At 49.0% G+C, this 12942-nt stretch overlaps 6 protein-coding genes across 6 annotated transcripts; 4 read left to right on the top strand and 2 right to left on the bottom strand.

The window, feature by feature from the left end:
* Nucleotides 1–96: 96 nt before the first annotated feature.
* N7471_009988 (Amino acid/polyamine transporter I) lies at nucleotides 97–2043 on the bottom strand (the record flags this gene model as incomplete). Its single annotated transcript, XM_057282707.1, has 6 exons — nucleotides 97–459; nucleotides 522–1324; nucleotides 1386–1495; nucleotides 1554–1566; nucleotides 1626–1778; nucleotides 1830–2043. 6 exons carry the CDS (start codon nucleotides 2041–2043, stop codon nucleotides 97–99), a joined length of 1656 nt encoding a protein of 551 aa, XP_057133590.1.
* A 1452-nt stretch (nucleotides 2044–3495) lies between these two features.
* N7471_009987 (proline dehydrogenase family protein) lies at nucleotides 3496–4938 on the top strand (the record flags this gene model as incomplete). Its single annotated transcript, XM_057282706.1, has 1 exon — nucleotides 3496–4938. The coding sequence occupies one exon, from the start codon at nucleotides 3496–3498 to the stop codon at nucleotides 4936–4938; it is 1443 nt and encodes a 480-aa protein (XP_057133589.1).
* A 574-nt stretch (nucleotides 4939–5512) lies between these two features.
* Nucleotides 5513–6508, top strand: N7471_009986 (putative proline utilization protein PrnX; the record flags this gene model as incomplete). The annotated part of the gene is made up of 1 exon (XM_057282705.1): nucleotides 5513–6508. The coding sequence occupies one exon, from the start codon at nucleotides 5513–5515 to the stop codon at nucleotides 6506–6508; it is 996 nt and encodes a 331-aa protein (XP_057133588.1).
* A 193-nt stretch (nucleotides 6509–6701) lies between these two features.
* N7471_009985 (uncharacterized protein) lies at nucleotides 6702–8084 on the bottom strand (the record flags this gene model as incomplete). Its single annotated transcript, XM_057282704.1, has 1 exon — nucleotides 6702–8084. One exon carries the CDS (start codon nucleotides 8082–8084, stop codon nucleotides 6702–6704), a length of 1383 nt encoding a protein of 460 aa, XP_057133587.1.
* Nucleotides 8085–8385: 301 nt separating this feature from the next.
* Nucleotides 8386–8955, top strand: N7471_009984 (uncharacterized protein; the record flags this gene model as incomplete). Its single annotated transcript, XM_057282703.1, has 3 exons — nucleotides 8386–8500; nucleotides 8557–8733; nucleotides 8762–8955. 3 exons carry the CDS (start codon nucleotides 8386–8388, stop codon nucleotides 8953–8955), a joined length of 486 nt encoding a protein of 161 aa, XP_057133586.1.
* A 992-nt stretch (nucleotides 8956–9947) lies between these two features.
* Nucleotides 9948–12698, top strand: N7471_009983 (Zn(II)2Cys6 transcription factor; the record flags this gene model as incomplete). Its single annotated transcript, XM_057282702.1, has 5 exons — nucleotides 9948–10027; nucleotides 10086–10217; nucleotides 10285–10550; nucleotides 10608–10693; nucleotides 10752–12698. 5 exons carry the CDS (start codon nucleotides 9948–9950, stop codon nucleotides 12696–12698), a joined length of 2511 nt encoding a protein of 836 aa, XP_057133585.1.
* Nucleotides 12699–12942: the final 244 nt, after the last annotated feature.

Below are 12942 nucleotides of genomic sequence, written 5' to 3'. Positions count from 1 at the left end.
TGATTGGTATATTGTAATATTTATATATCTACCACGTGGTATTATATGTACGGTAAAAGAAGAGCGTTCTAAAAACAACAGCAGACCAAAGACATTCTATGCAATCCACCACCACACTCGCTCTAGCCAGTTGCGTGGCTGCGGTTCGACCTCCTCTTCTTCAAGTCGGTCGATCTCCTCCTTGCCGCTGAAAATGTCAAGCTCTGACACCTTGACTATCCATGGCGTCTTGTAATAGAACTTATGGCCGAAGTACAGCACGAAGAAGATCACGAAGACAATGTAGGAAACAAGGAAGTCCGACGCAGTAAACGAGCCTGGGAAGAATATCGTATAGCCATTGGTAATAGCCAGTAGTGACACAAAGACCATCACGTAGTAAGCGCCGTACGGTTGGAAGGGAGTAATGAAGGGCCGCGACTTGAGCAGCCCGTGGAAATCCAAAGCGCTGCGGAAACGCTAAAGAGAGATAGTTAGCCAGATTATCTATGAAAGGGAAGGGGGGAGGCAATTCAACGTACCAAGTATGCCACTGCCACGATGACCCAAGCAAGGAAACCTCCGATTGTAGTAATGTTGGTAAACCAATAAAACACGGTTGAACCTGAGGTAGACAGATTCAAGAAGGAGAGTAGACCAATTGCCCAAGTGACGATGACAGCATTGTACGGGACGCCGTTTTTGTTGCAGCGAAGGAAAAATGCGGGAGCCTGGCCCTCGCCTGCGAGCGAGTAAAGTGTGCGAGACCCAGCAAAGAGCCAGGAATTCCCCGACGAAAAGGCAGAGATAAGAATGGCAGCATTGATAACGTGGTTCAATCCAGTGATACCAGCATTTTGGATGCCGACAACGAATGGACTGGCACCAGCACCAGAACCACCGCTCGCAACACCCTGCAGGAGGTTCTTGTCGTTGTATGCAACTGTCACACCAATGACCAAGCTGCCCAAGATGTAAAATGCGAACAAACGGTAGATAAACCGCTTCGACGCCTTGGGAATGTTGCGGCGTGGCGACTCAGCCTCACCGGCAGCAGCAGTGATAAGCTCTGGGGAGAAAATGAAGGAGAATCCGCACTTGATCATAGCGGTCCAGAATGCCAGAAAGCGGCCTGTGTTGATGCTCGGGACCAAGTAGGGTTCCACGAATGCGCCTGGCCGTTGCCAATACCGGAAGCCGAGACGATCATGGTTAGGACCACCGCCAAAGAAAAGGATGACACCCAGGATGATTAGACCGAGGATCGCCAGGATCTTGAGTGATGCGAACCAAAATTCGGCTTCACCATACCAAGAGACCGCGACAATGTTTAGAAGGAGAATGACTAGAGAGATTGCGTTAGAGGATATCATAAGTAATGGACTGTTGGCACACTATGTACTCACCAACGAGAATGATTGCGATCCATACACCCACGCTGACCGGTGACTGCCAATACTCAATGACAAGGCCGGATGCAGTGACTTCTGTTGCTAGCAACACTGAAAATGAATACCTAGATCGTGAGATTTATTAATTTGACAGACTCAGACCTTGACAGAAGGGGTAATTACCAGTAATTGTATCCTGGTGGCATTTGAATTAGCATTGGGGTTGTTGAATCTTTCAAGGTGAGTTCGACATACCAATGGCAAATCCAAGACTGGGCTCCGTAAACCGAGTAATCAAATATGGCACCGAAACACCCTGGACGGGGAGATAGGTGGTCATTTCACCAAGCATGTTCATGACAAAGTACACAATGCTTGACATGACAATATAGCCCATGAGCAAAGGAGCTATCACGTATTAGCCCCATATCAAGTTCATTTTTGGACGCTGCTTCTTACCAGGACCAACCGTCGACAGCGATTGGCCACTGCCAACAAAAAGACCAGTGCCGATACAACCACCCAGAGCCAAGAATTGAACATGGCGCGAGCTCAAACCTCGTTGGGTCTTTGAGTTGTGAACGCCTGTGATCTCTCCCTGTATGGCTTTTGGGTCATCATATGGGAACTCGGGATTGTCCCCCGCCTCGAGACTCTTAGGCGAATCTTTCATGATGCGCGAAGGCAGAGAAATAGGAAGATTGGCCAATCTACAACACGACTCAGGAGAGAGAAGAAGAACAGCAACACAGCAAAGAATGGTAGTTGGCAGCAGCAATACGACAGAGAATGCTGGGTAGCAACAGCAATACGGCGGAGAATGCTAGGTAATAACTTAGAATATCCTAGGAAAGGCATTTCTTTTTATACGACGAATCTACTCAGTACCTAGGTACTTGTCGCAATAGCCCTGGAAATGAGATAAACCTAAACGCCATGATAGTGTGCTTCCAATGGGGGAAAATACCCTCTAGAAAGATACTAAAAAAGCCGAGGGAAAATGGGTTTCCTCCGCCAATCAGTGATTCGGAGCCCATGTATCCATCAACCACTGTGAAATCGTACGCCCAACATCCAAAAGAGACCTAGAAAACCGCGCCGCTGTGGAGGCAGCGATTGAGTTTCTAGAGATAATTGGCGCCCACATTGCCTTTTAGTTCTAGCTCGGTCTCGCTGACGCCTGCCTTGCCGTGTTTATATCTTTGCAGGATTCTCATGTCAGATTGTTCTTATCTTACCCTTGACACATTTCGTCTCGATAAATATTGTTCCAGGCTTATAGCGGTGTTCTATTGCTTAGCCCAAACCTTCTGGTAGCCAGGTGGTCTGTGATTGGTGCGCGGGCCAAATTGACTTTAAGCATTTTCCGCCCCTTTGCCACTCGGATCACGTGGTACGTGTATGGGGAAGAATCTGGGGTAAAATAGGCGGACCCGTCCTGCCCAGGTGACTCTAAATAATATCGGACATAAACCTTGCAATGCATCCATGGGATTGAAGCAGCATACTAGACTATTGTGGGAAGAACTAAACTGAAAGTAACCGGAAGCAAGTCACGCGTGCAGAGACCGGGCCGGTCACATTGTGCTTATCGCTTATCAGTGGCCCCCGCCAATATCAAACCGGCCCGTGAACCGTTCGGCATGTTAAATATGCGAAAATGCTGTTGGCTGCAGATTACAAGGGCAAAGGGGCAAATATCAAAGCGTCACTCTCGCTCGGACACAACGATCTCCCTACCCTTGACCCGATCGTACCCTAATAGTTCTTCTGGCGTTATAATTGTATATGATCTTAGATTCTGGTATAGTTCATAGAAAGCATGAATAATAGCAATGCCAATCCTTGGATCGTAGCACATAAAAACTGCCAGGCCCTCCCGGCCCGTTAAGATGGGCCTGCTGACCGTACCGGTGCCTGGCGGTTGCCACCGGCTCTTTTACCTCTTACCCAATGAGTTCCACCAACATAACCGCCATATCTAAAAGGTCGCCTTTCAACCGTGGCACTTCTATTTCTTCAACCATTTATTCTTAAGTCTTTTACCTCGACTCACTTCGGAGCTACCTCCTTGCCTTCCTTTCTCTAGTAACCATCTCACACTACTACGTCTTAACTGCCAGCTATGAAAGCTGCACCTTCCGTGCGTGTGCCCCTCAAGGCCGCCGCCCACACCACCAGACTGGTGAGCGGCACTAGCAACTCTCGATCTTCAGTCGCCTCAGTTTCAGCCACCAACGCATGGCAACCACAAACAAAAGCCCCGCCTCCGCTACCACGCAAGGCACTGACAGCACCCCTGGCTAAGCTGCCAATATCATCTGTTCTACGGTCGTTGCTGGTTTTATCTGTTTCCTCGTCACCTCTACTCCTCAAGCCATGCATCTATACCCTGTCTTTGTTGGCTCACCCACGCAACGCCTTCTGGGATGTCTCCAAAAACCCATTGCTCAACATGCTTGTCAAGCACACCATCTATAAACAATTTAACGCTGGCGAGAACAAAGTCGAAGTGCAAAACTCGATCAACCAAATCAAAGCGCTCGGATGCCGTGGTGTACTCCTGGGATATGCCCGTGAGGTCCTCGTTGGCGAGAACTCGGATGCCTTGCACGACGAGAAGGCTGCTCTGGCCGAGATTCAGATGTGGATGGATGGCACACTCCAGACAGTTGACATGGCTCAACCCGGTGACTTTGTCGCTTTGAAATTCACTGGAATGGGCACCGACGCCCTTCGCCTGTTGCAGTCGAAGACTATGCCCACAGAGATCATGGACACCTCTATCCTAAAGGTGTGCGATCTCGCCATCTCCCGTGGCGTCCGCCTGCTGGTCGACGCCGAAGAGCAGGCCGTGCAGCCTGGCATTGAGGCTTGGATCATGAAGTATCAGAAATACTGCAACTCCCAGACCCCCGGCCGAGCCATCTTCTATGGCACTTACCAAGCCTACCTGCGCTCTACTCCTGCGACTCTGGCCGGTCACCTTGAAACTGCTCGTGCTGAGGGATACACACTTGGCGTCAAGCTCGTCCGCGGCGCCTACATGAAGACTGAGCCCCGCCACATCGTCTGGGCTGAGAAGGAGGAGACTGACGAGTGCTATGATCAAGTCGTCGAGTCCCTCCTCACTCGCAAGTACAACTCCATGCTCAAGGCTCCCTCAAAGGACACCCCGACTGAACTCCCGCCCGTGAATGTCATCATTGCTACTCACAACCGTGAGTCTGTTCGCAAGGCTCATGCTCTGCGCATGGAACAGGCTACCCGCAACGAGGACTACGGTGTTGATCTTAGCTATGCTCAGCTCCAGGGTATGGCCGACGAGGTTAGCTGTGAATTGCTCCAAGGATTCGAGAGTGCCGAGAACAGTGTCGGGGCTACCCCCATCGATGCCCCCAACGTCTTCAAGCTGTTGACCTGGGGCTCGGTTCAGGAATGCATGGGCTTCCTGCTCCGTCGCGCTGTGGAGAACACCGAGGCCGTTGGCCGTACTAAGGACTCTCAGATCGCAATGATCGCCGAGTTTAAGCGTCGCATTGGCAATGCTTTCAGCAGCAGCAAGTGATATTCGAGTCTTTCCTGATTTTCCGTTTCGACCTTTCGGAGGCTACCTAGATCATTTTGTCTTTACTTAGCAGCCCACGGGCTGTTTCACTCCATTTTTGTTTTTGTTGCATTTTTATTTGCGTATAGCTGGGTGCATTATTCATGGCGTTGCTACTGCTTTATGAAAACCTTAGAAGTCCATTCTGATGATGATCAATGAAATCAATGTTTGAAAATGAAGTGACTGTATTCTTGGATTATTTTTTTAGTCAAGATAGGAATCAAATCAAGAAATAAAACCAAAGAAATGATCTAAATAGTATCCGGCATGATTGCGGTCGAATCATTTGGGACGTAGTCCCCACCGGGTTGACTTGCCCCTCAGTATGTGTCGGAGGGTCTACCCGATGGCCTACCCCATATTCTATTCATCACCTCGAAAAGTATCTCGTGTACTTCTTTTAAATAAAAGAAAATTGAGAAACCTGGTTCTTCGAGCATTTCACAAAACCACAATCAAAACACTCTACCAAAATGCACATCCTCTCCGAGCCAAACGTTTCCAAAATCTTCCGCGGTCTAACACAAGACCAATGCCACAGCTTCATCTCAGCACTCGGCAACGCCCTAATCAGCATAACCAGAGAATCAAATCCCTCAACCCCAGCATCCGCCAAAAAATCCACCAACCCCTCCGCACAGTCTTCAGCACAAGCAATGACAACACCTGCATCTTCATGCCGGTATCGGACACCGCATCCACCGGCATAAAAGTGGTAACAGCCAGTCCCACCGGAATCCAAGGCGTAATCAACATCTTCAACCCAGAAGGCCGACTGCAGGGTCTCCTCGCCGCAGCAGAAGTAACAGCCTTCCGCACCGCGCTAGCAACAATGACCCTCCTCGTGCGCTGCACGACCCTCCGCAAGGACAACGTGCTTGTTCTCGGCAGCGGTCGGCAGGCGGAGTGGCATGCGCGTCTTGCGCTGTTGCTGTACCCGGAACAGGTCCGGCGCGTGACCTTTGTGAATCGCGGTGCGAAGAGGCTGGTGGAGATGGAGAGGGATGTTATTTCCGAGTTGCGTGGGACTTACCCCGGTGTTGGATTTGAGACGCTTGCTAAAGAGGGTGTCGTCAATTATGAGCAGCGCCTAGGAGAGGAACTTGCGGCTGCGGATGTTATCTTTAGTTGTACGCCTGCTACAGTGCCGAATTTTGGGTATAAGGCGCTACAGACGAACCCCAAGCAGCGGTTTATCTCGCTTATTGGCTCGTACAAGCCGGATATGCATGAGATTGATACTGAAACGCTGCTTTCTGGCGGTGGGAAGGTTTATGTTGATTCTAAGACGGCTTGTCTTGAGGAGGCTGGGGAGTTGATTACTGCGGGTCTTGGGGAGGAACAGTTGATTGAGATGGGGGATCTTTTGGGGGCGGAGGGGATTGTGGAGGGGGCGGTCAATGTTCCTGCTGGTTGTAATGTTGTCTATAAATGTGTTGGTATGGGGCTGATGGATCTTGTTGTTGGAAAGAAGGTGCTTGATGTTGGGGTTGAGATGGGGCTTGGGACTCATGTTGATGGGTTCTAAATCTTTTTGGTATTTCTACATTAGAACAAGAGACGCTATCGTTGATCAGAATTGTGAATGAAAATAATTGACCTAATATTGCGTCCACTCCTGGGCCTTCTTGCATGCTGCAATAACAAGTCACCAAGCTACTGGCGTGGCTTTTGTCGGTCTCGATACTTGAGTGATTCAAAGCCATAGTGCAAGTCATCCTTCATGCGATCATTCTGGAAATTAAATCAACGCCCATTTCCATGCAGGCATCGGAAAGCCGTTTGTTATCCTCATCGATCGCAGGACAGAGAAAGTCAACCCCACTAGAACCGTCTCGAATTCTCTGGATTTCAATATTGACAAGGTGGGGAAACATATGCTTGGACATCACCAAGTTCACCAGCTGGTTGATCATGTTACCATCGGAGGCTACGACCCACCATTGAGTCACACAGAGCCGCTCGAGAGATGGCGGTAGATATCTAGCCAACGGCATAAAGTTACAGGCTGAGACACGGTCGACTGTGTTGTCGTCCAATGCGAGATTCTCCATATCGTCAAGTCCTAAGAAGGTGTGCATCGGGAGCTGCAAATTCTTCAGTACACGAAACTCTTTGAAAGTTCTAATAGACGCATTGCTGCTCATGTCGAAGTCACGCGCCTGCGAGTAGCTGAGACAAAGGGTTTCGAGCGAGTGTGTCTTGGAGGAAATTGTATCCAGGAGTGACTTGATACAGAAATGGGGAGCTAAACTGTATCCACACATGTCGTCAGGGTAGAAGTACTTGAAGGACTTCAAGTTTGCGCAAGGGGCAATCAACTCGCGGAACCCAGAGTCCGAGCGACCCTCGTGCAGCTCGATATGTGTGATAGGCGATGAGTTCGGTCGTACCAGGCGTGAACAAGCTCCAATCACCCCATGTACCTTGATCTTGCGCATCGATGAAGTTTGGAAAAAGGGCACGAGCTGAGCGATATTCGATCTGGGTGTACGCCTCGAGATTCTGGGTCCCGTGTGCAATGGCACTTTGAAAAAGACCTCTCGCAGGGACTGAAATGCCCGCGTCGTCGTCAGATTCAAAAACTTCAGATGTAGGGAGGCTCCGTATAGCAAAGACTCGATGGAACTGGAGCCCGGCTCATCACCGAGCCATTCGAGGTAAGTGATATTCGGTAATAGGAAGACCAGGAGAGCCTGCCAAACGCCGGGCTCGTCGACAGTTCGGAGATCCCTCATCCACCATTGTTGTAGTCCATGGGTTGATGATTGACCAAATTTTTCGATCCAGTGCTTCAAGATGTCATCGAAGCTTCTTGTTGTGACTGGAGCTGTAGGGTGTTTATTGCATGTCCACATTCTGCCCAGCTTCAGGCTTTTGACTTTCCCAGCTATGTAGCCATTGTGAAGAAGAAAGTCAACGAGCTTTTCCACTCTCTGAGCACAGCAGCAAGGGTCAAGTTCCATATGACTATATGCCTCGAGATAAAGCTCTGTGTACATGCGTACATTGCATCTGGCGAGGTTCAGCCGATCTCGCTGCGTTGGTAGATGACCCATAATTCTAAGCAGCACCTCAGTCGGGAGGATAGCCAGCGAGGACATCTTGAATTATGATGACGAGAGGAAGACGAAAATGAAGAAAGATGAAGTAAGTTAAAGAAAGAAGTTGATGGAGCTGGTCGAAGGAGTAAGCCAAACAAGCAAACTGAGCAGATAATGAAATAAGAGGAGAAACTTGAAATGAAATTAAAAGAGAGATCAAGCAAACAATGAGAACTTAGTTATGTAGTGGATACTAGTAGAGTACCTAAAGAAAGAAATGAAAGTGAAGCGAAATTGACACGATTATTTCGCTCGGCCAACTGGTACCTACAAGCCATACCATCACTTCTCTATAGTAAAAATGGAGGGTCTACCAGACGATTCTGGCTCTAACGCCCCTTCAATTGGGGCCTCTCAGATTAGGGAGTTTCCTGGGTCTGAGGCAGAACAAGCTCTAACGCATGATGCATCAACACGTGAGTTCACCTGTGATTTTATAGGTCATCCGGATACTAACTTGCTGGTTCTATAGTCACCACCAGGATGAGGCTCATCAATATGGATAAGAGGTGGTTATTGACCGATGTGCCTAAGGGTTTCGATGAGGACAGCCAACTTGATTGTGAGAATTTGGAAACTCAACAGACCAAGAAAATGTGGTATAGAATAAAGCTACTCGGCGGTGCTCCCGATTGGCCGGTCGTCGATGGTCTCATGGAGGTTTATCCTCTGAGCAGTGAGAATCACAAAGGATGGTCATGATATCAGCAAGACCGATGCCACGAACTCAGCCAACGGCAAAGTGCATGTCGTACCAGCCACGTTCTTCTGGAAACACAAGATTCCCATCCATTACGACGCAGCGAAAGCCATCCCATACGAGATCACCCTAGATCCCAAGCCAAACCAAGCTTATCCCAAACCTGCTTGACGAATTTTCTCTCCCAACAAAGCCAATCAGCCAGTGGCTAGTCGAAGTTCAAGCACTACGCCGCCGCCCAAGCCGATCTCTAAGACAAAGCCGACCACAAACCCTGACGTTCTGCAGATGTGCCTCTTACCAAATATCACCCATCTCGAATGGTTCAGTGATGACCCAGGTACTATTTTCATCGATGCTTTACTACACGAAGCCTCCCTACATCTGGCATCTTTCAATTTGACGCCGACGCCTGCATTCCAGTCCCTGCGAGAGCTCTTTTTCAAAGTGCCATCCTAGAGATTAAGCGATGCAAACCCTCTGGTGATGTGCTTGTCGGGAAGATATCGATTCAGATGAAGAGACTAAGAAAGTTTGAGAGCAGGGCAGATAAGCAGCTCGAGCAGCCCTGGTGAGAATGAGGTAAAAGGAGAAGTAGGGTGGAGGAGAGAGCACATGTGTAATACTGAAAGTGAAGTACATCCAACAGCACTACGGAGTTACATATACATTTAGGGTCAACCCCTACGGGAATATGGTATAGTAGTTATATGCCCATTGTACTTATGAAACCGGCATTAGATATATACGTTGGGTTAAACGAGGGCGTGGGGGGACTAGAACCGGGTTAGTCTGCTGGTGATTCTTAAAACTGGAGGTAATAGATTAACATTGAATTTATATAACTACCTAAGCCATAGATATGAAACAAGTAAAAAAAAAAAAATTATAAAAATTGTGAAAGTCATAAAATAGCCCAAAATAGGTCCAAATATCGACCCCAAACGCCATCGATGAGCGGAGGCAAAATGAGTCCGGGATGATGCGGGGATGTTCCTTTATCGATTAGCCCTTTTTCTCCTCACATGGCCATTTTCCATCCTTGGACTTTCCCCGTCTGACTGTAACTTTGACATTTCTCTCGAGCTATCTCTTTCCACTCTCTTAATTCTCTTCATCTTTTCTCCTTTCTCTAGACAATGCCCTGATCCGCTGTCACGGTAATGGACGACTCGACCCCGACGCCCGCCCAGCAAAAACGTCCTCGCGTGGCCGAAGAAAACCGCAAGCGAGCTGTCCGAGCGTATGCTATCGCCCTAATCAATTAAATCGGATCCTCTAACACAATCGGTTTTGCGCAGGTGCGATGGTTGTCGCCGGGTGAAAGAGAAATGCGAAGGAGGTGTGCCGTGTCGCAGATGTCTGCGATACCGCCGCCAATGCAACTTTACTCACATTGACCCCAATGAAAAGACCCGGTCAACGTCCGTCTCGTATGTTGAGCGCATAACCATATTTTATCATTATCTAGACCGCTAATGGCGCAACACCTGATATCAGACTTTTGGACCGAGCAGCCGCCCAGAGTCGAAATGACATCGCGGAGGCAGAACGGGTGCGCCTGATGGAACGCCTCCTGTCGCATTATGTGCCCAATATCACTTTCGATATTCAGTCTCTGCGCCAGGCTGCGGAGGATCTGAAGAGCAAACACCGCGATTCCGAGTCCGATGCGATTTCTACCCGAGAAGACCCCAATGAGCTGGAGGATCTCGCCATTGATGAGGAGGATTTTACAATCAAAGCTATGACCGATAACACAACCCGTATGTTGACCTCTGGAGACCGTATATGGGGATTTCTTAATTGACACTATTTCTCAGAATATTCCGGGGAATTTTCATACTTAAATTTCACAATGAAGATCCGGAAGAAGATCGATGAATGGATGAAGACTGCAGCACCCGAGGTAGGTTTCCGTGAATTGTCGGTGAGCGAAGCCACTCATGCTAAACCTGACCCCGCAGGCAACCTCCGAAGTTGAGCCCTTTGAAGAACGATGGCGAAGTACACAACTCCAGTCCGCGTCACCTCAGGTGTCTGCCTCAATTACATGTCTGCCGCCGCGCTATGTCGCCGATTTTCTTGTCCAGATCTTTTTCAAGTACGCACAGACCAATAATTTCTACATTGAGGAAGACTGGTTAGTTGAGAAATTGGGCATCTGCTACACTGACCCTGAAAGTTTGTCATTTGATGATGCAGGCGCGGTGTGCTGTATTCTTATGGTTCTGGCTGTGGGCACTCAATTCGCACATATGGAGTCATCCACACCCGTGAATTGCTTGCCCACAGGCTCTACGGCAAATCAAGACCACCACTTTTCGGAGGACGAGGTCGGACTCACATTCTACCAATTTGCCTCGAGGCTTTTACCAGACATTATCGCCACCGCTTCGGTTCGAAGTGTGCAGGCCTGTCTACTTATTGGGACATACTTGCTTCCGCTGGATACTTCAGGGTTATGCTACACATATTTTGGCCTAGCACTGAAATTGGCTATTCAAAATGGAATGCATCGGAGGTATCACGGCGAAGGCCTGTCTCCGCGCATGATTGAAGTGCGGAATCGGGTTTTCTGGACAGCTTTTACTATCGAAAAGCGTGTAAGCATTCTCCATGGCAGGCCATCATCGTTGTCGGACCGCGACGTTGATGCTCCCCTGCCAGTCGATTTCCCCGGATTGATGCCCGTCAATCAACCCTCGAACCATACAAATATGGTAACACTCATAACATTGACTTTGAAGCTTGGGGAGGTTTCAACTGAAATTACCTCGTTGCGAAAATACCGCAAAGAGCAACAGCAGGACTGTCTTGAACGATTACTCAATTTCCGGAAACATCTGGTTGATTGGTGGTCGACTCTACCAGAAGAGATTACCTGTCGTGATCTGAATCCCGCAGGGCCGCTTTTCAGGTCTAATGTCCATCTCAAGCTAGACTACTGTCTGACTCGAGTCTTTATTGGACGCCCTTTCCTTTTTAGTAGTATTAAAGGCATCTACCAGACCCCCTCTCAAGGCCCGCCGTACAAGGGGTCTTCCAGTCTGTCCGGTCTGTCAAAGAATCGCGCGACTCTTGTTACAGATTGCGTGGAAGCTGCTCTGGAAATCATCGATCTGTGCCGCTTGCTCCGTGATGAGACCGGTCTCGCGCGAGCCTCGTTTACCGAATTTAGTTCATGCCGTGCAGCTTTACTGGTCATTTTGGCGCAGGGCCTGACCAAACGAACTGAAAGACTTGGTGCTGCCCTCGAGCAGGGAATTTCCCTGATCAAGATCATGTCTATGGGTGTTGGCTCAGCCCGTTCAGCTGTCAGTGTCATAGAGGCGCTCGAACGTGCCATTCGCCGCCTCGAGGCATGGAGCGAGACACAACCGGAGATGAGCAGCGGGGGTGCCGTCGAGTCCGCCTATGACCGGTTCAAAAACTGGGAGATGCTTTGGAAAGCAGGGCCTATCTCGCCGTCCACGCTCGCGTGGCAACAGCAGGAAACTTATGCTTCAAGTGAGCAAAATGTTCCGCAAAGCGTACCCTCCCAACCCTCTACAATGGCAGGTCCGTCTACTCTTCTTCATGGCATGTCCCTGACGCCTCCTTCTGCGGCCATGATGGGTGTGGGCGGTGGTGTTCCAACTCCTGCTGCACCTGATCAGAGCATTCCAGAAGGCGAAGAAGTCCCACTCCCCGACAATTTCTCCATTTCTCAGCAATCCCTCTCACAGATGCCACACTTTGGCTTTGATCATTTCGTTTCCAATTTCCCACAAGAGTTGGGCGAGTTCACTGCTATTCCTTGCTTCGAGCCAGATTCCCAGGGTCAATCGAATGGGTTGCCTGGTGCTGAAATGAAGGCGCCAGGTAGCAGGTCTGACCCCCCTCACTGGCTGAACTTCATGAGGGATCCATGATCGATTCTTTTTTTTTCCATCGTGCTGTGTTTCTTAAGCAGCGACTCATCTATACAACTCGTTTGGGTTGGGTCTTATGACTTTGGTTTTCGTTTTCTTGTTATACCATCTTGCGACTGTTTATGTTCATTGCTATTTATTGCGCCTGGGTGGTGGAAATTTCGGAGATTGTACACAGCTTATTTCCAATGGATCAATATTGCAATCAATCATTTACTTTGTCTAAGGCAGATGAATTTCAATC

The sequence above is a fragment of the Penicillium samsonianum genome (assembly GCF_028829775.1).
Source record: "Penicillium samsonianum strain IBT 33392 chromosome Unknown utg000005l_segment0_segment0, whole genome shotgun sequence".
Classification (NCBI taxonomy): Eukaryota; Fungi; Ascomycota; class Eurotiomycetes; order Eurotiales; family Aspergillaceae; genus Penicillium; species Penicillium samsonianum.
This window is presented reverse-complemented; position numbering and strand designations above follow the sequence as displayed.